This window comes from Hemicordylus capensis, chromosome 3, assembly GCF_027244095.1.
Source record: "Hemicordylus capensis ecotype Gifberg chromosome 3, rHemCap1.1.pri, whole genome shotgun sequence".
Classification (NCBI taxonomy): domain Eukaryota; kingdom Metazoa; phylum Chordata; class Lepidosauria; order Squamata; family Cordylidae; genus Hemicordylus; species Hemicordylus capensis.
This window is the reverse complement of record NC_069659.1, coordinates 133340709-133364432: the sequence shown is the minus strand read 5'-3', so window position 1 is coordinate 133364432 and position 23724 is coordinate 133340709. Positions and strand designations below refer to the sequence as shown.

Sequence of the window (23724 nt, the reverse complement as noted above, 5' to 3'; positions counted from 1 at the left end):
ATGCTGTGCTGGGGCTGGATAGGGCCATTTGCTCTCCCCCTGCTAAATATAAGAGAATCACCACTTTGAAAGATGCTTCTTTGCTTAGTTAGCAGGGGTGATATAGACTCCAATGGATTCCTGAGGGCTCCGGGGGATTTTCCAGCTGGTATGGCAGGCACTCCTGTCGAAGCTCTCTGGAACAGAGAGATGACTTGGGCAGTTGACACGATCACTCCCAAGTGCCCTCTCCCACAAAGCAGAGTCCGTGCAGTGCCCTGGTATACACCTGTGCTGAGGGCGATGAAGCAAGCCGGGAGATGGCTGGAACATAAGTGGAGGAAAACTCAGGGTGAATCTGAGCAAACACAGGTTAGAGCTCATCATCAAGCCTATTCTGTGGCAGTGATGGAACAGAAGAAACACTTTTTTTTTTCATCCACCATTGCATCCTCTCATTGTCCAGTGGGACTTTTCCGGGTGGTTCAGGTCCTTTTGAAATCTGGCCTCAGGCAAGATGTATTAGAACCCCCAGTAGCACTCTGTGATACATTTGCACAGCACTTTGAGGATAAAGTCGCTTGCATTCACCATGAGTTGGACTCTACAGCTGATGCAGGGTCACTGGGAGAGGTGTCCAGAGTAACACCTGGTCTATTTTTGTTGGAGGAGTTTCAATTAATTATTGGTCTCCAAGGATGTAGACAAGGTGTTTAGTTGAGTATGGCTGACCACATGCATGCTTGACCCTTGCCCTTCATGGCTTATTAAGACTAGTAGGGAGGGAATTTTTAGCTGGATCCAGCAGGTTATAAACACATGATTGAGAGAGAGAGTGGTCCCAGCTCCATTGAAGGAAGCTATTATTTGACCATTCCTAAAAAAACCCTAGTCTGAACCCAGAGGATGTAAACAACCATAAATGTGTGACCAATATTTCCTCCCTGGGCAAGGTGCTTGAGTGTGTAATGGCTGACCAGCTCCAGACACTTTTGGAGGAAATAGACTATCCTAGGGATGTGCACCGAACCGGCTGACCCAGTTCGAGTCCAGACCAGACTCGAACCTGACTGGGCCAGTTTGGCCCAGTACCCTCTCCAACCTTCCCAATTCGGTTCGGTCCGGGGGGACTCACAAATCTTTTTTTTTATTTGACTTTTTTTTTACCGTTTCCCCTTTGGGGGAGTTCCTTGGGGGGGGAGTCCGTGGAGGTTCCTCCTCCCCCACTGGTCTCCATTATCACTGCCAGCGGCCCGTTTGTGCCTTTGAACTTTGGTGTGGTGGCCATTTTGGACACTGCCATGCCTGCGCAATTGGCGTCTGAGAGGCCTGGGTCATACCAGGCATCTCAGAGGCCAATTGCACATGTGTGGCAGCATCCAAAATGGCCACCGTGCCAAAGTTCAAAGGCCCAAACGGGCCACTGGCGGTGATAATGGAGGCCAGCAGGGGGAGGGGGAACCTCTGTGGATCCCCTCACTGCCCCAAGGAACTCCCCTGAAGGGGATACGGAAAATAATTTTTTAAAATTTAAGTTCATGAACCCCCAAACAGTTGGGGGATGTTCAGTCCAGGGTTGGACCGAACAGGGGGTGGTTCAGTTTGACCCCAGACCATCAAATCAAACTGGCTCGATGTCGAACCTGTTCGACGTTGAGCCGGTTTGCACATCCCTACTAGATCCATTTCAATCAGGCTTCAGGCCTGGCTTTGGAACAGTAACTGCTTTGGTCACCCTGTGAGGTGACCTGTGCAGAGAGAGAAACGGGGAGTGCAGCCCTGTTAATTCTCTTTTATCTCTCAGTGGCTTTTGGTCCAGACAAGATAGAAATACTGTTGGTTGGTGGTTCCTCTGCCCAGGTAAATGATGTCCAGCCTGTCCTAGATGAGGTTGCACTCCCCCTGAAGGACCAGGTTTACATTTTGGGGGGTGCTCATTGATCTAGCACTGTCACTAGAGGCTCAAATGGCCTCTGTGGCTCAGAGTGCCTTTTATCAGCTTCGGATGATATGCCAGCTGTGACCTTAGCTGTACAAAGATCGCCTGGCCACAGTTACTCATGCTCTGATAACGTCTCGCTTAGATTACTGCAACACATTGTACACGGGGCTGCTACAAAATCAGGCCGCAAGATTATTAACAGGGACTGGACATTTTGAGCATATTATGTCAGTGCTTTGTCAGTTGCACTGGGTCCCAGTCCATTTCCGAACCCAGTTCAAAGTGCTGGTTTTAACATTTAAAACCCTAAATTATGTATTTATTTATTACATTTCTATACCACCTTATTCATCCAAAGGCTCTGGACAGTGTACAACAATAGAAAATGAAAAACAAACAACCATTTAAAACCATCAGCCTGAAACAATATAAAAACAAGTTTAAAAACAGTTTAAAACCAGTTTAAAACATTTAAGAACAATTTAATTTGTTCTTGTTTAAATGGCTTGGGACTGTTTTACCTGAGAGAGTGCCTTGTCCCATATGTCTCAACCCAGACCTTATGTTCTTCTTTGGAAGCCCTCCTCCAAGTGCCCCTGCCAAACATGAGGTGGGTGTCTACTAGGGAGAGGGCCTTTTCACTGGTTTCATCCATTTATGGAGTAGCCTCCCCAGTGAGGTTCGCCTGCCTTCATAACTTTGTTCTTTTAGATGCCAGATAAAGACCTTTTTGTTCACTGAGGCCTTTTAAATTTTGATTTTTAAATGTAATTTTTAACTGATTTTTAAAATTGCTTTGTATTGTATTCTGTATTTTCTTTTTCCCTTTTTGGTCTGTTATGATTTAATGTGTTGTGTGTTTTTATTGGATGTTTTTATTGTTGTGAGCCACCCAGATAACAATTTGTCATGGGGCAGCTAACAAATAAAGTTTGTTTGATTGATTGATTGCTGATGTTGTGTTGTCCTGTACTATAATATAACAGTGATGACTCTGAAGAAGCTGCCATGGTAGCACAGAAAATAAGGCACCCAGGCACCTATGATGTAGCCAAACCTTATAATTCCCTAGTTTGGAATTCAAACTTTGGCTACTCATAATGTCCTCTAATTTGAGGATAGTGTTCTGAATCCAGTTTTCTTCTCCAGCTTTGATTACCTTCCACTCCCACCCACCTATTGACTAACTGCAGTGGTAGTGCTCTGCAGGAGAGGAAACACTGACAGAAACACTGACAAGCTCCCTCCCTCCCTAAATCATGTAATTTCCAGGGTTCCTGATAATCATAGAAAGGACACCTGGTGCCCTAGGGAATTACATTTCCCAAACCTGTACATTATGAAACTAGGACACTACCAATAGGGAGACCTTAGATAAGGCCTTCATGCTGCTCCTGCTCCTGCTGCCACCAGGCCAGGTAAGAGGAAAGTTAGTTGATGGAAGCTCACAAGTTCATGGTTAAGAACTGAAGGGAGGTGCTCAGATCCTATCTCATTCCTCATGATGTAATTAGGCTCGGAGCAGAGATCAGAATAATCCCAATTATTTTCTGATTTGTCTGGAAAATGACATGGTTTGTCAAGCTCAATTCCAAATGAAATCAGAATGATGGCCAGCATAACAATAGAATATTAATGGATGGAGGGAGTGGGCGTGAAATTAAATATCTGAACTTTGCAGTCCAAACCAAAGAAATCTGGGGGCTGTAATGCTTGCCTTGTGTTTAAGGAGAACATTATGAGTCACCAAGTTTTATATTCCAAACCAAGGTATTTTGAACTTTAACAAAACCACAATTGACAATTACTGTGATTGTAATCTTACAGGAAGATGGAACAGCAGTTTATTAAATATACAAAAAAGCAATATTGCTTGAGTCCATGGGGAAGTGCTATGTGTGGGAGTTCACTGGGGCTGCATTATCTGGTGACTAATATCTATCTTCATAGAAGCAAACAAGCTGCTTTGTTTGAACTTCAACAAAACCAGCTACGAACAACCAGCTTAATCACTGGTGCAGCTATAAATTCCACATTATATAGCATGTGTTGGCCAGGGGCATAGCAAGGTTGGAGTCGGCCCAGAGACAAGATTTTAAAATGGGCCCCCTCCTCACTGAAGTTCAGCTCATGAAGTAAAGACATCTTAAATGGGGCTGAATAATGGTAACAAAAAGAAAAGGTTTTGTAAATTGTGGACAATGCAAGTCATGTAATGGTACTAGAGAAAGACATGCTGTTCCGGTTGCTCCAGGTCTTAACACTCACATCAATTTCAGAGGATGAATACAACTGAAGGAAGCCCGGGTGGGTGTGGGACCTGTGGGAGTCAGTCATATGACTTGCCTTGGGGCCCCCCAAGGCAGTTGGCCCCCAGACAACTGTCTCCCCTTGCCCTATTATAGTTACGCCCCTGGTGTTGGCCTTCCATGACCTATGGGAAAATTAAGAATTTCCAAGCAGAATAAATAACTACAAAAATCTCAAATCAATAACAGCAACAAAACTATCCTTAAAAAAAAGTTTGCCTATTTTTTACAAAATGCTAATGCAAGCTTTCACAAAAATTGTGATTATGGTTAACTCTGATATATCCAGACATTATAAATCAGTACAGAGGTGGAGGAAAATAAGCCATCTCCCTCCCCTGTTCAAATACACTCTGACTCATTAGTCACCCTCTGGTGTCCTTCCCAGGGTTCTAGAAGGCAAGAAAAACTCACCATGCCTCTGCAGTGTTGCTAGCTGTGCTTCTTCCAGCTCCCAGGAGCCTCCCTGTTTGCAGTTGTATCTCCAGGCTTGGAGATTGCACTTTGGAAATGCTCACGAGAATCCACAGTCCTTCCAGGAGCCCTGGGATCTCGTCATCCAGATCAGGTGAATATGAGCCTTCTCCCTGCCTTGGGCCCAGAATCTACTTGTGCTCCCTTTCTTAAATACAACCCCATATCTCTCTCGAGGGAGTGTTCATCAAGCTGAGAAACCTTCTGCTCATTTTGTTCGAGCCCTTCCCCCATCACTGAGTTCCATTAGTTCCACCCTTCTGGTTGTCTATTAAGTTTCCTCTGAGTCCACAAAGATTCTGCTCCATTGAGTCAGATGTTGCTGAGCTACAACTCCCATCATCCCCACCTACAATTTATTGAGGCTGGGAAGTTATAGTTCACCAGCATCTGGAGTACCACAAGCTGGGAACCTCTGGTCGATCCAAGGAAAAACTATAAATGTCATTCACCGCTAGGTGTCCCCCATGAACAACTCTTATTCAGACCAAGTCATCAACATCTAATGACCAATTTTGACCTTACCTTTTGCAACCATTATTTGTTTGTTTCAGATATTTATATCCTCCCCCTACAGCACACTCTTGCAGTTAATCTAGTGTTGCATACAAAAGAAAATACATTGCATGCTTTGGTAGCATACCTTATTGCTGGTAAAACATAAGCAGCTGTGGTCATGGATACACAAATATAACAAATATTTATATACTGCTTTTCAACAAAAGTTCCCCAAGCAGTTTATATAGAAATCAATCAATTAATTAATTAAAATTAAATGGCTTCCTGTCCCTAAAGGGCTCACAATCTAAAAAAGAAACATATGATAGACACCAGCAACAGCCACTGGAGGGGTGCTGTGTTGGGGATGGATAAGGCCAGTTGCTCTCCCCCTGCTAAATAAGGGAATCACCACTTTAAAAGGGTGCTTCTTTGCTCGCTTAGCAGGGTATACTTTCCCATGCACCATAGAAGTTAACTACTGCTAATAAATATACTGGTTGTAGGTGTACATGTTCCCAGCACAAGTTAAATACATATATGGTATAGAACTAGTGTTATAACTAGTGTGAAAATGGTTGTGAAAATGATTAATATAAGGCTACTGGTTTGTAGTCAGAATGAGGCTACTGACTCGTACTGTTGTATTGAGATACTAGAAGGCATCTAGTTACACCTCTGGACTAGACTAGCTCGTGGATCAAACTTCAGTAGGGTTATATTGGTGTAAATACTTAGCAATTCATATCTCTCACTTGTACTAAGTAAGCTGATGATTACAACGATTAATAAAAACTCAGCATGGTTAAAACATAATTAATCTTTATAAAGAGGAAACCTAAGGATGCTGGCTGACATAAGGAAAATTACTCAAAGCAGGCCCATTGAAATTAAGAGGACAAGTTATACATTGCGTAATTTGTCCTTTTAATTTATATGGCTCTACTTTGGTAATTTTTCTCATGTCAGCTGCTTTGTTTTTTGCATGTTTCAGAGCAAACACATACACGAGCCTGAATTTGTCTCCGTGCTAAAATAAAGGTTGTGTGGGGGAGAGACTGCATGGAGGGAATCACATATTGAATGCCCCCCCTCAAAACCAAAATATTCCTGCCTGTGGAAAGTTAGCTAATCAGGGAGTGGTTTTTAGCAATTTAGCACTGATGTGAACATTTGCTATGTGCAAAGAGCTTTGTTTGATGGTTTGTGAAACTGAAAACATGTAATCTTGTGATGTCTCAGATCCCCGCCCCGCCCCCAACACTGTTTGCTTGATTTATTTGCATGTGTAGCTTTCAGAAAGGAACTTACTGTATCCAGGCTGACAGATCTTTATTTCCAATTAGCCTTTACCCACATGCAGGGCAATCCCATGGATATTTACTTACAAATAAGCCCCATTGTGTTCAGTGAGGCATACTCCCCAGTAAAGGCATTTAAGATTGCACTTACTGAGTCAGACAACTTAAAGGCACTTGCATGGTTATGGTATGGAATTTTATGCCCTATAGCACACCAGGAAATGAGGAAATCAAAGTTCATCGCATCACTTCCCCAACTCAGTGAATCAAGGGCCCACCTGCAACTGAGTAAGAAAACCAGATCCATCAACTTTGGGAATTGACTGCAATGCCTTTATCAGCTGATTACCACATCCCACTTGACACTCAAGTGGTAAAGACAGAGGAGGGCTGAGAGTTTGAGGACTGAGCTTTAGATTTCTGAAACTAGGTGGCCTTGCCAAGAAATTCTTCATCTGATTAACCTACTGCACAGAACTGGTGTGTGGATAAATGAGTATGATGAACACTACATTTCAATCTGTAGCGGTCAGTCTTTTTATTATGCCTGTGGGGCTGCCGCCTACTGCTTGCTTCTAACATGTTGTTGTTGTTTTATTTTTACATTTATATCTTATGTCTTGTTTGTTACAGATGGAACCTGATGTTTTCCACAGACATAAATAAATCATTTTGCAAGCCATTATTCAATATGCATATTGAGATTTGTAATGACAAACAAATTTGAGTGGTCAGCTTATTGTCATTGAGACAAACACTCTGTTCATTGCAGAGGGTGAAACAGCCAGGGGCATTAAAAAAAGGTTCATCAAATGAAAAAGTTAATTTGAATGAAAGTTCATGAAAAAAATGGCAGCTGGATTACCCTAAACACCAACCTACACAGATTAGGAAATCTGTAATTAGGAAATCATGAGGGCCAGTTAACATGTATGTCAAATGTAGCTCCAAGTCTTTGATTCACAGTCCCCAGTTCCAAGCCCCTTTCCCACTGGAACTTCCTTTGCATCCTTCCTTTCCCCTTTGCCCACCCCCATCACTTTTGGTGTTCCGTACACAAGGGTGCCTGCTTTGGCCAGTGTTGAGGCCTAGCACTTACTTAATTAACATGGTGATTGCTTCCATGGCCACAACTCATGCCATTTGGGTAATGTTGTAACACAGGAGGTCATTTTACTTACTTATTTATTTTTACACTTATATCCCGCTCTTCCTCTGAGGAGCTCAGAGTGGCGCACACAGTTATTTTTATCCTCACAACAATCCTGTGAGGTAGGTTAGGCTGAGAGATACATGACTGGCTCAGAGTCACCGAGTGAGTTTAATGGTTGAATGGGGGATTCGAACCCAGGTCTTCCTGGTCCTAGTCCAACACTCTAACCACTATGCTATGCTGGCTCCAACAACTCATAACCACTACACTATGAATGATCGGGGGCCTCCAGCACCCCACTCGCCACTGTCCCACACCGATATTTGCCATCTTCACTGCCGGGGGGTAGAGGCCGATCTGTGAGCAGAGCAGGCCTCCCCCTCCCATGGCCTGTCTGGCGGGCACACCTACAGTGTGAATATGGAATGTCGCATGTCGGTGATGTCACGACATGGGATGTTCCATATTCACACTGCATAGGCATGCCCGCCGTACAGGCCCTCCAAAGTCCTTCAGGTCCGGGCTGCTTTTGGACCTAGGTGTGCCCCAGGGGAGGTAGACTTGTATCCAGCCTCAAAGTCTTGGGGGGATTGCAAAAGTTGGGGGGAGTGTGTATGGTCTTTTAAAAACAATTTGCTGCCTGGGGCAAATGGGGGGGGGTGTCAATTACAGCTCATTTACACCCTGTAGTTACCGCCCTTCCAATGACAGTTGTTTTGTTACCCATGCCACTGCTAGACCTCCTCCTCAGTGTGGTGTTGGGAGTACAACACATTGAGTAATGTGTTGTACTCCTGACATATTAGCATGTCTTGTGATTTCCCCAGTTCCAGTGTTTCCAGAGTAGTGTAGGATGGCACTAATCAGAAAATGCAACCATGTTCCAGGCCTTAATATATTTAGAAGTGTGTTTGTGCAGAATTGCCATTAAATTTCTTTCTGCTTACACCATGATGTGGAGGCGAAAATGAAGAGTGCGAGAAGTGATGCCATTTTAAAGTTTCTGTGAGCAAGGCAACTGTTGGATAATTGACAGAGATTCTTGTTTCTAAATTGATTTAAAATGCTTGGTGGGTGACATGGTATATGAGGAAGAAGGATGTTTGGCTTCTGTCCATGATGATAAAAATGGACGTATTCTTGCAAGTGTCACTGTAGATGAACTAACCCTGTGTCAATTTATAAAGCTGGTGTGGTGGTAATGAAAATAATAGATTAACTGTTATTGCTGCTGATTAAATTGCTTCCATTCATTTCAAGCCATAACTGCTCCCAAGGCCAGAGAGAAGGGGAAGAAGTGCGTGGACCATGGCCCAGGCCAGCTCTTGAAGTCTCTCTCTTCTTTGGCCATTATATTTCATAGGCCGCCTCCCCCTTGTGTAAATAAAAACGCTTGTTTCAGAACTGACACCCGAGGTCCTTGCAACTTTACATAACGCATGCCACAGCTGTCTCTGCTGTTTAAAATTTGGATCTGATAAGAGCGTTACATAAATACAGTTCGCCCTATTTATCCCTTATGAACAAATGAAATCCACCCCTTTGCGGAGAGCCATGCTGGGCGAAGCGAGGAGGGAAGCACAGCCCCAGAGAGATGGAAGGCGCCTGTCCCTTGCCACCTTCCCTCTTTCATTCCATCTCTCTCTCTAGTCTGAATCCACGTAACAACAGGCTGGCTGCCTACAAGGAAACGTCTAAGCCGCCGGCCCGCCTCTCTCCGGCCACACACGTGCGCTGCGGGCGGAGCAGCTGGCTGAGGGCATGTGCGCGCCGCTCACCAGGCCGGAGACAGGGAGGGCGCTCCGCTGGGCGGTGCTGCCCTCAGTCGGAGAAAATGAGTTATACAACCGCCTGCCGTTGCATAAGCGCCTGAGCCGAGAATAGTCTCTCAGCAGCCTGCTTGTTCGTTCCATGAGGGGAGCGAGCGAGCGCCGCCTTGTTCTCCTCCCCCTGACCCCGACGCTGTCTCCTTCGGGGACGCCTCAGAATACAGCTGGCCGCGTCTCCAAGGCGCGCTCTCTGCCTGCAAAGCCGCCCCCTCTCAGGACGGGGTCCGAGCCCTGGCGACGACCAGACTGAACATGGTGGCGGGGGCGAAGTAAAGCTGCTCGGGCGACTCCCCTTGCCTCTGGGAAAGCTCCGTTTGCGATGGAGAAATAGCAGTAGCAGCAGCGCACGCCGCCACCACACCCACCTCGTCTCCCCAGCGAAAATGGAGCTGGGGACCGCCACCGGGCAGCAGCGCGCCCACCAGTCGGCCCCGTCGGGCAGCGGGCCCTGCCAGGAGATGTTGCAAGTAGCCGAGGAGGCTTTCCGCGGAGGGCAGTTCGCGCTGGCGGCCGAGATCCTGAGCTCCCAACTGGCCGAGCTGCCGCAGCCCGAGCGAGGCCTTTGCCTTCGCCAAGGGGACGCGCTGGCCCGCGCCGGTTGCATAGCCGAGGCTTTGGATTCGTACAGCGCCGCCGCTAGATTGGCCCGCCTGCGGCCCGAGGAGTTGCGGGAACTGACCGAGAGCTTCGCCTTCACCATCCGCGACAAAGAACTGCGGCTGCCTCCATGGCAGGGGCCTGGAGAGGGCGGCGCTGGGGGCTCCCCAGAGGAGGCTGACTCAATGGCGGACCCCACCTGCTGCCGCCCTCCAGAGCCCCTGGGCTGCCCTTTGTGCCTGCGCCTGCTGCACGAGCCGGTGACCCTACACTGCGGGCACACCCACTGCAAGCGCTGCGCCCAGAGCGGCGGAGGGGAGTGTGCCCGCTGCGCTGCCCGGCGCCCTGGCTCTACCGCAGCCCCTATCGCGGCGGCTCAACCCCCGGCTTGTCTCCGCGTCAACGTGGTCCTGGGCAATCTGCTGGAGAAATGGTTCCCAGCCGAGAGCAGGGCTCGCCGGCTGTGCGTCGAAGCGGACGCGCTGCGGGAGAGGCAAGAGCTGGCGGCTGCTCTGGAGAAGTACAACCAGGCCCTTGAACTCGGTGAGTGCTCGCTCTCCTGCCCCCGCCCCCGTGCGTGCGGTAATTATGTGGCCTGCAAAGGCAGAAAGGGCCAAGTTGCATTCTTGAGTCCCCAGTTCTTATCTCGAAAGCGGATTAGTGATTTCCTGGTGCCGAGGAAGCTCTCCGTAATGTCATGTCACTCGTTTCCGGGACTGAGTGTTGCAGCCAGTGCAGCTCAGAGGATCTAAGTGTCTTCAGACATGTTTAATGGCCAGTTGTGTAGTGTGACATACAGCTCAGGTTGCTTAAAACAATTGATAATGTAATATTTTCCACAGACCGGTGGTGCCCACTTGTTGATACTTTTCAAAAATAATTTCAGACCTTGGAATTGCGAGGCCTGTTCTAAGAGGGCGCTGTGTGCAGCTCAGGTGTCTTGAAATAGTGATCAGGTGTTTGAAATAGTGCCCATTTGCTTGTTGTTGGAGAGGAGTTCTGCAATAAAGGGCCTCTTCTTCAAGAAAGGATGTATATCTAAATGGCAGCTTTCTGCCCGTATTGTAAGGAGAAATGCAGGAGGTGGCAGAAATGTGGTACATGTTTGTTTGTTGAACAAAGTACAAAATTTAATTTTGTAGTTAAGGCCATGATCCCTGCATTGTTAGCTGATGGGGAAATTAGCCTGAGTTAAGTAGTGTAGCTGTTGTGAGTAAGCATTTAGTATCTGCCAGAACTGCTGTGCAGTTATGCCGGGATGCATGATAGGGTAAAAGTAAAATAACTTTCAAGCCCAAAGATGTAACCTGAGAAGTCAGTCTCATTGCATACCAGATTCCATAGGCAAGGCAGGCACATCTATGATTGAAAGTTTTGAGATGTGGATGCTGGGTAAAGGGTTAATGCATCTCCTAATTCGTGAATGCTATAGTTCTGGGCTCTGTCTCCACACCTTGACCAGCCAAGGACTCAGCACCTTGACCTACCATCCAAACCAAGTTTACATCATTATTGGTCCTGACAGATAAGGAGTTACCTAGCATAAGACAGGCAGGTTGTAAAGCATTCTGAAATCTGACAGCTACAAAACAGGGATATTATATTGCTAAGTCCCAGGGTGAGCAAGCTGTAGAAGCCATGGGCTTGGAGCAGAGCTAGTGTTCACTGTTTGTTTTGTGGAAAATACTAAGGTAGCTTGTGTAAGTGATGGCAAGAAAGTGAGATTTTGGTCCAGGAATTAGAAAAGTTCAGATTCTGGATGGATTCTTCAGAACCTCAGCACTTTGTGGGCTCAGCATTTATGTTTAAAAGATCCAAATTAGCTGTGCTGAATGGAATTCCTCTGCATCACTTCCTAATTACCTCACATTTTGACCAGTTTTGTTGTATTGACTTCTGCACCGGGATTCTTTTGGTGACTGATCAGGCACTAGAAAGCAAACAGCTGCATGGGAAATTATTTGGGAGGGTATTTGTTAACAGTGTCAGGGTAAGTTAAAACATAATTTCAGAGCTGGCAAATTTATGAAGTTGTTTTGTGAGTTCTTGGAACATAAGATGTTGCAAATTGAAGGCAGCATTCAAACTACTTCAGCATCATATAAACAAATAAGAGAGGTTAGTCATAAGTCCTGTTAGTTTCAGTGGTGCTTAGTTATGACTAATTTATTCTGAATGCTGCTCTCAGAATAGATGGAGTGCATATGATATAAGCATTAGCTCACAACTTTTGTGCTGCAGAAGTCTCTTTTATCCTTCCACCACTACACATATCAGTGTCTAGGGGGTACCATAAATATACCACATTTCCATCAGCTATGATTCTGCTTAGCTTTAGAAATGGCTGGGAATGAATGGGATGACTCCCCCTCGTAGGGAGTCTCTACTTGTCTAAAGCATGTGCAAATGTGGGTTAAGGTCACTGCCAGTCCTCTTTATCCAAACCTCAAGAACCTAACAAAATTACTTCCTTTCCATTGTTACCTCAGGGACTTTCTTTGCAATTCAGAGCAATGTTACCCATCACATAACTTGCAATGACAACATCATCTTCAGAATGTTTAATTCTGTCCTGTTTGGCACTGTTTTACCTGCATTTGGGCAGGCAAAGTGAAAGCTCCAAAAACATGTATGTTGCATTTATCTTGATTTGACAGCTGGAATAACAGAGGCTGGAGCATTCAGGAATGCAGTGCTTCTTGGCTTGACATAAGTTCATTGCACTGTGTACTTTCACAGGTCAGCCCGACCTTTTGAAATGCCAGCAGGAAGGTAGACTGATAAATCTGTTGTCTGATGGGCTGTTTCAAAGCTTTTGGGACTGACTACTGAAAAGGCCCTGCTCCTTCCAGCAACAATTTTCACTTCTCTGGTACATGGTATAGCATCATAGGTTATAAAGCTGCTGCACCAACTGCGACCTTGCCTGGATAGAGAGAGCTTGACCACAGTTACTCATGCTCTGGTAACCTCTCGCTTAGATTACTGCAACGCATTGTACTCGGGGCTTCCTTTGAAAACAGCCTGGAAACTGTAGCTGGTAGAAAATAAGGCTGCAAGATTATTAACTGGGACTGGACCTTTTTTGCATATTATGCTAGTGCTTTATTATTATTATTATTATTTATTATTATTATTTTATTCGATTTCTATACCGCCCTTCCAAAAATGGCTCAGGGTGGTTTATACAGAGAAATAATAAATAAATAAGATGGCTGGATCCCTGTCCCCAAAGGGCTCACAATCTAAAAGAAACATAAGTCAGACACCAGCAAGAGTGAGCTGCACTCACTTCTAGCCCATTTCCGAGCCCAATTCAAAGTGCTGATTTTAACATTTAAAGCCCAAAATAGCTTGGGATTGGGTTACCGGAGAGAGTGCCCTGCCCCATATATCCCAATCTAGACCTTAAGATCTTCCTGAGAGGCCTCCTCTGAGTCCTCCTTTCAAACAATGTAAGGTGGGTGGCTGCTAGGGAGAGGGCCTTTTCAGTGGTTGCACCCCGTTTATGGAATAGCTTCCCCAGTGAGGTTTGCCTGGCTTCATCACTTTGTTCTATCTTTGTTTTAGATACCAGATAAAGACCTTTTTGTTCACTCAGGCCTTTTACATTTATATTTTGATTTTTAAATTTGATTTATAGTTATTTTAAAAGTGTTTTTTTTTAAATTGCTTTGTATGTTGTATTTTCTTTTCTTTCCCCCCTTTTGGTCTGTTATTTAATGTGTGATGTGTTTTTATTTTATGTTTTAATGCTGTGTTGTGAGCCGCCCTGAGAACAATTTGTTATGGGGCGGCTGACATAGTGGAGTGGTGAGAGAGTTGGACTAGGACCGTGAAGACCCAAGTTCAAATCTCCATTCAACCATGAAACTCACTGGGTGATTCTGGGCCGGTCATGTATCTCTCAGCCTAACCTACCTCACAGGGTTGTTGTGAGGATAAAAATAATCACACATACTGCTCTGAGTTCCTTGGAGGAAGAGTCTAAAAAAGTTTTGAGAATCCTTGCAATAAAGCAAACGGATGTAATTGATTATTTAGTAGTTTGTCATTTTCAGCTAATTAAAACAGTGTTGTAATCATTGTTCTCTCTAACAGGGATTCCCAGATGTTGTTCATTACAACTCCTAGCATCCCCAGCTGCAATGGCCTTTGGCTGGGGATTATGGGAGTTGTAGCCAACATCTGGGAATCACTGTTGGAGGGAACACTGGTTGTAATTATTAGTTCTTCTATGTGGTCCTGTTGTCAATTCACGCGGAAGGATGTCTCACCTATGCAGAACACATTTTGGAATTTAGAAAATGGCTCAGTAAAATCTAACACAGATCCATTATCTCTGAAATCACTAGACACATCTTTTAAAAGTGTTTTTCAGAAATTTGATTCAGCCTATTCTTTTTAGTTAGTAGTTCGTGGATCCATCTCTCACTCTAATGTCTTAAGCTAGGGTAGTTGTTGAAATGCAGCTTCTTGCTCTCCCAGAGCTTATGTGAACAGTGGGATAGTATATAAATACTAGTAACTCTGATGCTCTGAAGATTGTAAAATGTTCTTAGATACTGCTTTTATAAAGCACTACTGTATGTCTGAGGTTACTCAACTAGCAAATCTTCTTTCATTCTTGTATTGTTTAATGTTGCATCCAGTGTCCCTTCGAGCAGGAATTCCCAGATGTTGTTGACTACAACTCCCAGAATCCCCGGGCAAAGGCCATTGCAGCTGGGAATGGTGGGAGTTGTAGTGAACAACATCTTGGAATCTCTGTTAGAGGCAACACAGGTTGCAGGAAAGTTACAATAGCCAACCATGCTGTATACAAGATGCCAGGTAGATTCAGTCGTATTAGAACTCAATTGAATTCAGACCTCAGGTGAAACTTTTCCAAACCAGGATCTCTGCTGCTACTTCTCAGTTGCAAGAGCTGGCATTGTACATCCTGGTTCACTTCTGTGCCTGACAAAGGCTCTGAGGCTCAGATAGGTCTCTAAGCTAAATTCCAGACACTAAGGCTCTCCACACAAGCAGTGTGGAGAGCCTGCAGAGGGTTTGCTGGGAGAGCAGGCTTGGCTGGATTGGTCACCCACACGATTACTGGATCTGTCTCGGAGCCGGCAGGGGATCGGGGGCCTCCTTGTCCCTGGAAGTCCCAGAATGTCCTGCGCAAGTGTGGGGGGCATTCTGGGGAGTCCTCCGACACCAGGAGGCTTTTTGTAGCCTTCCAGTTGGGGGTCTCCTCATGAGTTGCCCTGGTTCAGAGCCACACCGTGGCGATTCACGATCACAAAATAGGTTTGTGGAGTGCACGATCTGATAACCTCGTTGGGGGGGGGGGACATTTTAGAGGTCTGGCCACCAGGAGCCACACAGCTCCCATGGCGGCACACAACCAGCCAAAACGGGGCTGGGCTCCCTTAGCCCAGTTTTGGCTGATCGTGGGAATAGCCTCTATGTAGTACCTAGTAGGCCTGTGCTTCAGTAGTACCAATACTGAATAATCTGTACCATTGCATCAGTATTGCAACAGTCACCTCTGGGTAGAGCTGTGTGGTTACATTGAAGTGGCGGTTCCTTTACAGGAAGTAGAGTCTTGTACTGCCTCAGCAGTGGTTGGGACAACAGAGTGGTACAGGGGGCACCTCTGGAGTGGTTCAGGGCTCTGCTTCCTGTAAAGGAGGCCTCACCACATGGAAGCATGCAGTACTGTGCAGAGAGAGGGGTGCTGTGAGTAGCCACCTCCGTGCAGTACCAACACAGTAGTGCAGATTACTCAGCGTTGGTGCTGCTGCAACGCAGGGCTATATTACCCAATTCAAGACTCCTGAGATGAGTGGTTGCTTTGTTAGATTAATGAAAACAGAAACCTTCTTCAGTAGCAAGAGTGTGGAGGATCTACTCTTGGGTAGGATGAACAGGCTACAATGAAATATTTTCAGAGGGTTGAACAAAGCAAGTTATTCTGTCATTTACAGTGGGAAAGCGAGGTCCCCGTGTAGCTGGTGCAATTTTAGCATCTTTCTGAAGCAGTTAGACACAAGCAGAGACTGCACTATTAAACACTTGTGTATTGAACAAGATGGATAGGCCCTGCACACGAAATGTTACCTAACATTTGTTTAAATACAAGATGTACACAAGCTAGCTGACACTCATGGAAACATACGTTGCTTTTCACATGTTTACCTGTTCATTGATCATCCCCTCTTTTTAAAAGTGTGAGGTAGTCGAATGGCAAATGGAATAAAAATGAAAACAAGGCCCAGCTTAATCGCACTGCATCAAGTTATCAACAGTGAAATGCTTTACTGCCTTGCAGTTTATGACTCATCCTGCAGCATTTCTAGAAAAGCCTTTTTTCCAGTCTGTGCTGAAAGGGGTCTTATGTAAAATATACTGGTGTTCCTGCTTTAAGACAATAGACAGTCAAACATTAGAATTGTTATTTCTAACCATTGTGTGGCAAAACATCCACAGTGATTTAACCACTGAAGTAGCTTGGTATGGTTTAAATCAAAGTGGCCAACCTTTTTACTGGCTTATGGGCAGCTATACAGAGCAACTAATTGCCTGCTAGGATCAGTTAGTAATTGTACATAACTGTCTCCTTCACCTTGTAAAGTACACTTTTCTGTGTCAAGTAAACTATGCGTGTGTGTTCATACATTACACAGAAGCAAAGCTGGGTTTGCCAGTCAGTGTAAGCTCAGCAGAGAGCTGCAGTTAAGCATAGCTGCCAGACTAGTGTACCTGTATGATGCATGTATTTTTGCAGAGATAGGCCTTCCTATCTTACCCTGTTGGGTGTACACATTTTAGAGGTAAATCTAAAAAAAGGCCTTAAGGCACTGGACAGAAAACTTAAAATGTGTATGACTATGCAGTAGTATTTATAAATCAAATTTGTGCACCTCTTCCAACTTTCATCTCTGGGCGGTTAACAATAGCATAAAACAAGTTAAAACATAGAAAAACTTAAAACAATTTAACAATTTTAAAATCACCCACAAATTAAAACCTTAAAATTTTAAAGAACTGAAAAAGCTTGGGTGAAGAAGTGGGTTTTTAAATGCTTTTAAAAAATTGTCAGAGATGGGGAGGATTGTATCTCAGTAGGGAGCGCATTCCACAGTCTTGGGGCAGCAACCGAGAAAGCCCGTCCCCTTGTGGTCTCCAGCCGAGCTGGCGACAACTGGAGACGGATCTCTCCAGATGACCTCAAAGGACGGTGGGGCTCATAATGAAGAAGATGTTCTCTTAGATACCCAGGGCCTAAGCCATTTAGGGCTTTATAAGTTATGACTAGTACTTTGTATTTTGCCTGGAAGCCTGTTGGCAGCTAGTGTAACTCTTATCAGCAAAGGAGTGATGTGGTCTCTCTGAGATGACCCAGAGACCAACCTGGCCGCCGCATTCTGTACCAGCTGAAGCTTCTTGACTACGTACAAAGGCAGCCCCACATAGAGCGCATTGCAGAAGTCAAGTCTGGAGATTACCAACATATGTACCACTGTTTTGAAGTCGTTCATCTCAAGAAATGGACGCAGCTGGTGTATCGGCCAAAGCTGATAGAAAGCCCCTCTGGCCACCGCCTCAACCTGAGATACCAGGGAGAGGTGTGGATCCAGAAGTACTCCCAGACTGTGAACCTGTTCCTTTTGGTGCACTGTGACCCCATCTAGAACAGGGAGATCAAAATCATCTCTGGAATTCTGACCCCACACAATAAGTACCTCCGTCTTATCTGGATTCAGTCTGTTTATTCTCCCTCTTCCAGGCAAGCATTTAGGCAAGTTATGCCATCTCCTGAAGAAGTTGACATGGACATGATGACATCTGGGTGTCATCAGCATACTGATAACACTCGCTCCAAATCCTCTTATGATCTGTCCCAGCAGTTTCATGTAGATGTTAAAGAGCACTGGAGAAAGAATGGAGCCTTGAGGGGCACCATACTTAAGCTCAGATTTTGAAGAGCAACAGTCTCCAATCAACACCATCTGGAATTTGTCCGAGAGGTAGGAGTGGAACCACTGTAAAACAGTGCCTCCCACCCCCAGCACTCTCAGACATTCCAGAAGGATACTATGGTCGATAGTATCGAAAGCCGCCGAGAGATCCAAAAGGACCAACAGTCACACTTCCTCTGTCCATTCCCAATTGGAGATCATCCATCAGGCCGACCAAGGCAGTCTCCACCCCATAGCCCGCCTGAAAGCCAGTTTGAAATGGGTCTAGATAATCAGTTTCCTCCAAGACTGCCTGGAGCTGAGAGGCCACCACCCTCTCAATTACCTTGCCCAGCTATGAGAGGTAGAAAACAGGCTTATGATTGCTCAACTCTGAGGGATCTAATGCAGGCTTCTTTAGAAGAGGTCTAATGACTGCCTCCTTAAGACAAGGAGGCATCCTGCCCTCCCTCAGAGAAGCATTTATGATTTCTACCAGGCCTCCTACAACAGCCTCCCTGCTAGATAGAACAAGCCATGGTGGACAAGGGTCAAGAGAACAAGTGGTAGGTCTCACTGTTCCGAGCAGCTTGTCCATGTCCTCAGGAGTCACAAACTAAAACTGATCCAGTTGAACCACATAAGAGGAGTTGCTGGACACCTCCAGTTCAGACATCAAATTAATTGTGGAGTCTCCAAGTCCCCACATCTCTGGATGAACCCAGACACATCACAATTACTTCAACCCAATCCCACCAACAGTGTAGTGAGCAAGAATCTTCTCTTGCTGTTCAAGTTAATAAGTCGGCCCCAGCCTTCAGTCCCACCTCCAAAGGCTGGCTTGCCAGCAGCTGCAGCCCACTCTAATAAAGGCCAAGATCTCAGAAGCCCAGTGGGTGTGTCTCACACCCACACCAATCAGGCAGTCTGTCCAGGTGCAGAATATATATAAACACAATTAGAGTGAGCTCAGCCCCTGATGGCGAACAGGCTGCAGCAAGGAGGACAAGAGCAAAGAAAAGCCTTGGCCAGACCCTTCCCACCCAGAGGAGAGTGGAATGTAGGAGCCAGATAAGAACTCCTTACCCCCACAGCCTCTTCCAGTTACCTTAATCCAGTTGACTCACAAGCTCAGAAGACAGAAATGTCTTAACTAAACAAAGCCAGTGTCTAGTGTGTTTGAAAATTCACTTCAACAATTGATCCGGGTTGGTTATGATCGCAAACTGAGGACCTGTGTGATAAATAACTACGGATTTTGTGACGAACTGCTAAAATGCAAATCTACTTTTTGATGCATTGAAAGCACTTCTAAAATGCTTTGCCTGACTTTAATATAACTCCATTGAAAGAGTGCTTAAATAAGTACATGTCTTACAAACAGATCTCTCTCTAGAGATAGCATGATGCAAGCATTGTTAGTATCTTGTGCTTTCTGTGTTAGATTGTTCTGCAGAAAATGTAGGAACTAATGCTGTCAGATAAGCCTGGGTATATACAGACAGCCATTTACCAAATGGCAATATACCATTATGGGCATATCATCACTTGGTAAGCCAGCCTTTTGAATGGTTTTGCCAAATGGTGAGGAGTATGTTACCACTCCCCTGCTTTCTTGAATTTCCAATCAGGTGCAAAAGTGTGGGGAGATTTTCTTCAGCACATGGCAGAACAGTGCAGGTTTTCAAGTTGTTATATATACATCATGGTAAGTTACCACTTAGGAAATGATCATCTGTATGGCTCATATTTGGTTTTGTGTATGGCTCTATAAACACAATAAGGTCTTCTGATACAAAATGTTTAAATAAAATTGGTGGTTGGGGAAGCCCATATCATAATTCATCGATCAACCCTTCTGAGAATGTCTTGTTTGCTTGTTTTTTCTCTACTAAACAAATCTGCCTAGATAAGATTTTTTTTTTTTTTGTTTAAGTACTCCTCTCATATAAACCAATGAGGCTATTCACACAATTGTAGAAAATTGGGCTGGCCTCCACTAGCCCAATTTTCTACAATCATGAGAACCACCGGGCTTGACTGCGAGCCCGGTGGTTCTTGAGTGGGTAATGATCAGGGTTATTGGTTATATTTATATCACTTTCTTTTTCCATGGAGTTCAAAGTAGCATACCAGGTTCCCACAATAACCTGTGCTGAGATACTGATAGACTCAGGGTCAACCAGTGAGCTTCATAACTGAGTTAAGGATTTGAACTTGGGTCTCCCCACTCCTGGTCCTACACTCTGACTACTATGTCACACTGACTCTTAGTATTATTTTCACTTTATATGAAAGAACAACATTGTACCAGGTGCTGTTTAGAAATGATGATGAGCTCCAGAAGTAACACAGTTGAGCAAGAGGTGAAGAAAGAACAAGGATGTGGTTGGGGAGGGTTATAGGGCACCAGACAGTGTGGAAATGGGTTTGACAGGGCTTTGTGGAAGCAAGGGCATTTGTTCGTTTGAGATACAGAAGTGGGTTCTGTTGTTGGTGGCAGGAGATACAAAGGGTGAGTTCAACCAGAGTGGAAAGTGAGAAGAGATGGACTCTGAAACCAAGTTCCTGGATCTTGAAAATGATTTTGAGAGTGTTGGGGGAAACAGTGCAAAAACTAGTTGAGTAAAAATGCTCATTATCACAGGTGTGGAGAAGTTAACTTAGCCAAAACATTTCGAAATGATTGATAAGAGAGAGGGTGTAAATGCATGGGTGATGGAACAGTGAGGGAGTTTTGGCATCTGGTTAGATTGCTTAGGTTACCAACTTTTGAAGGAGTTGTTAAATTGAATTAAAAACCACTCTTAAGTGTAGTTTTTAGATTGATCCAGAAGCTACAGCTCTAGCTTCGAATGTTTTGTAATATATGATTTGACTATTGTACAGTGATGGAGTGAAGTTAAGCGGTCCTTCCAAATGAGATATCCCCCCCCCCCACAAGTTTATGAGTAGTGTGGGGCAGGAGAAAGAGAGATTTTTAGGAAAGGAGGAAAGTAGCATGGATTTAATAGAGAACAGTTCTAGATGCTGGATTTTTTTTAAAAAAGACCAAATAGAAAATTAGTGTAACAAAAAGAAAAATTTTGGTACATAGGGACTTCCTTTTTTTTCTTCATGTGCCAGACAACAAAGGAGAATAGACTGTGTTTTGAGGGGCCCGAATTTTCAATAAGGTGATGCCAGTGCTACTCTTTTTGTAACTGGCATGATTCAGGAAAGTTGCTTGAATGAACAAATGTGCTGGATTGCCTGATGGTACTATTTCTGGCTATTACAAAAAATAAAGATTTCCCCCCACCTAAATTGCTATAAATAGGCCCCCTGCTAGTTATTGAATTCCTAGACAGCTTTGTGTACTTTGGACCTCTCATTGTATCTCACAGCAGGAGCTCCTGCTGTATTGCTGGGATAGCAAATAACTCTCTTCTCTCAGATCCCTCCCCCCCCCACTCTCCAGTTTGCTTTAGTATGTGCTTTAGTATATGAACCACCTTAGTTATGCACATTCAATTTAACTTTGCTTTACTTTGTTGTCAGTAGTTGATTTGTTTGAGATACGAACCATAGGAGAGACTGAAAATGGGTAAGGAACCTGTGGAGCCAAATCAATCATACCACCCTGAAGCTCTGAAATACATTGGAATAAGGGTATGTGAGCAGTAGTTCAGAAGCAGCACTTTCCTTCCTCTTATCCTGTACAATTTGGGAAAATTTGTTGGTGGTTTAGACTTGCAGTGTTGCCTGAGATTGTGTGTGGATATATAAAAATAAGGCCTGGGCAGATGGTTGGTTTTCCTTAACCGGAAAAAAAATTTTTTTCCCCCTCCTTAAAATGCCTGTCAGTTTTGCTCAGATGTTGAAGGATGGACAAAAATTGGTTGGTTGCTGTTGCCTTTCTGCACCACTGGCCCCTCCAAATTCAGATGTCACTTTATTACTGGGCATGTCAGGAAAACAAATAGTCATCACTGCCCTGTGTAAAAGAGTATGGCTCAAACCATATGAGTGTAATTATATTTGTTTCCATAGAGAGTGGCTGTTGTTTTTTAATCTATGCAGACGCAGTATAGTCAGTCAGTGTAAGTGGCCTACCTTAAGGGGTGTTGCAAGAATCATGGAAGTAATGTGTGTGGAGCACTGCGAGGGCTTGAGATGCATACTATATAAATGAAGAAAGCTGCAATTACAGAATGAGCTGTGTGCTGCTTTCTTACTGGACCATTTTTTGGTTAATGAAACTGCGGTGCGGGGGTTGATTTCACCCCCAGAAGCTTCTCTGTCAAGCAGCTCAGCCAACACTGCATTGTGTCATGTGCCTGAATTTTAGATTGACAGTTGTTGCATGTTTTTCCTCGAAGAGATCTTTTTGGTATGTTTAGTCTGCTTGTCTGGGCTTCTTGTGATAGCTACTTTATTGCCTTTTGCATTCTGCTTCCCTTTAATTATGTTGTTTAAACAAAAAGGGAGAGGGCACATTCAATTCGGCTAACTTCAGCCTTGAAAGGTTTTGATCCTTTCAGCTTTCAGCAACTTAGTGACCTCTTTACACTAAGCTGGCTGCTTTCTCTGTGTCACATGCAGTTGAATGAATTCTTTATTGCAGCTATTTGGCAATTAATACAGCTTCCAAAGCAAGCCCTGTGTCAGGCCACTTGGAATGGAGTGTTTCAATCGAATTGATGATTACCTTTTGAAAGAGACTTACTGTTAAATACTTAATATGTCTAAGAAGAAATAACTGTTACATGTGTTCATCACTGTTGCTGATACAGAATCTGGCTAAGCTCTACCTACCCGACCCCCGACCCCACACACACACCTATAAAGATATGTTTTAGCTAGCTTTTCTTCAGTGGTGTTTTAGATTTTGCAGATGGTAAGGATTTGGGTTAGATTACATATGTTGCTTGTGTTTAGCTCCTTAGCCATCTTGAATACTGTGTTATAAACGAGGGTTATTGATGTTTTACATAAAAATAAATAGTTGATATCTTCTGTTAATCTAGGTATAGAAACCAGTGGTCTATCATTCATTCCTTTAGCAATTCCAACTATTTGTAGCAGCAGTAGTAGTTATTTTATCTTACAGTTTTTTATATTGCTCTTATGTGGCTTTTATATATTTTATCCATTCTCTATTTCTAAGCCATTTATTTATTCCTATAAAGCACTTGTAGTGCTTTGGTTTTATTATTCTTCCTATTGCTTTTAGAGTTATGTTTTATTAATTGTAATCATCTTAAAATCATATTGAGCTTTAAAACTATTATTTAGTTAGCGTGAGTTTTAAAATTATATTTTAGTTAGCATGAATATTACATAGTTGTAGTTTTTCTTTTCCTATGCTGGTCTATGATAGTAAATAAAGATTGATTGATTAAGTTTAAAAATCTGCTTTTCAAGAAAAGTTCTCAAAGCTCCAATGGCCTTACTCAGTACAAGGCAATTTTCCCATGTTCCTATTTTTAACTACTTTGACTCAAAGTTGTTCAAAATAGGAACATGGGAAACTACCTTGTACTGAGTAAAGCTATTGGTCCATCTAGCTCAGTATTGTCTACACTGATTGGCATCAGCTCTCCAAGGTTTCAGGCAGGAATCTTTGCTAATCCTACCTGAAGATGCCAGGGATTAAACCCGAGACCTTCTCCATGCAAAGCAGGTGCTCTACCACTGAGCTACAGTCTTAT

General features: G+C 44.2%; 1 protein-coding gene and 1 long non-coding RNA gene across 2 annotated transcripts in view; both read left to right on the top strand.

Moving 5' to 3' along the window:
• The first annotated feature begins 4622 nt into the window (after positions 1 to 4622).
• Positions 4623 to 7188, top strand: LOC128351227 (uncharacterized). Its single transcript, XR_008319653.1, has 2 exons — positions 4623 to 4798; positions 6714 to 7188. It is a non-coding gene; the product is annotated as an uncharacterized LOC128351227 (long non-coding RNA).
• A 2008-nt stretch (positions 7189 to 9196) lies between these two features.
• Positions 9197 to 23724, top strand: part of LONRF2 (LON peptidase N-terminal domain and ring finger 2) — a 62092-nt gene continuing 47564 nt past the window's right edge. The window contains exon 1 of the mRNA XM_053311662.1: positions 9197 to 10625. Within this exon, the coding sequence (XP_053167637.1) occupies positions 9869 to 10625 (757 nt within the window). The 5' untranslated portion in view covers positions 9197 to 9868. The remainder of the gene's footprint in view (positions 10626 to 23724) is intronic.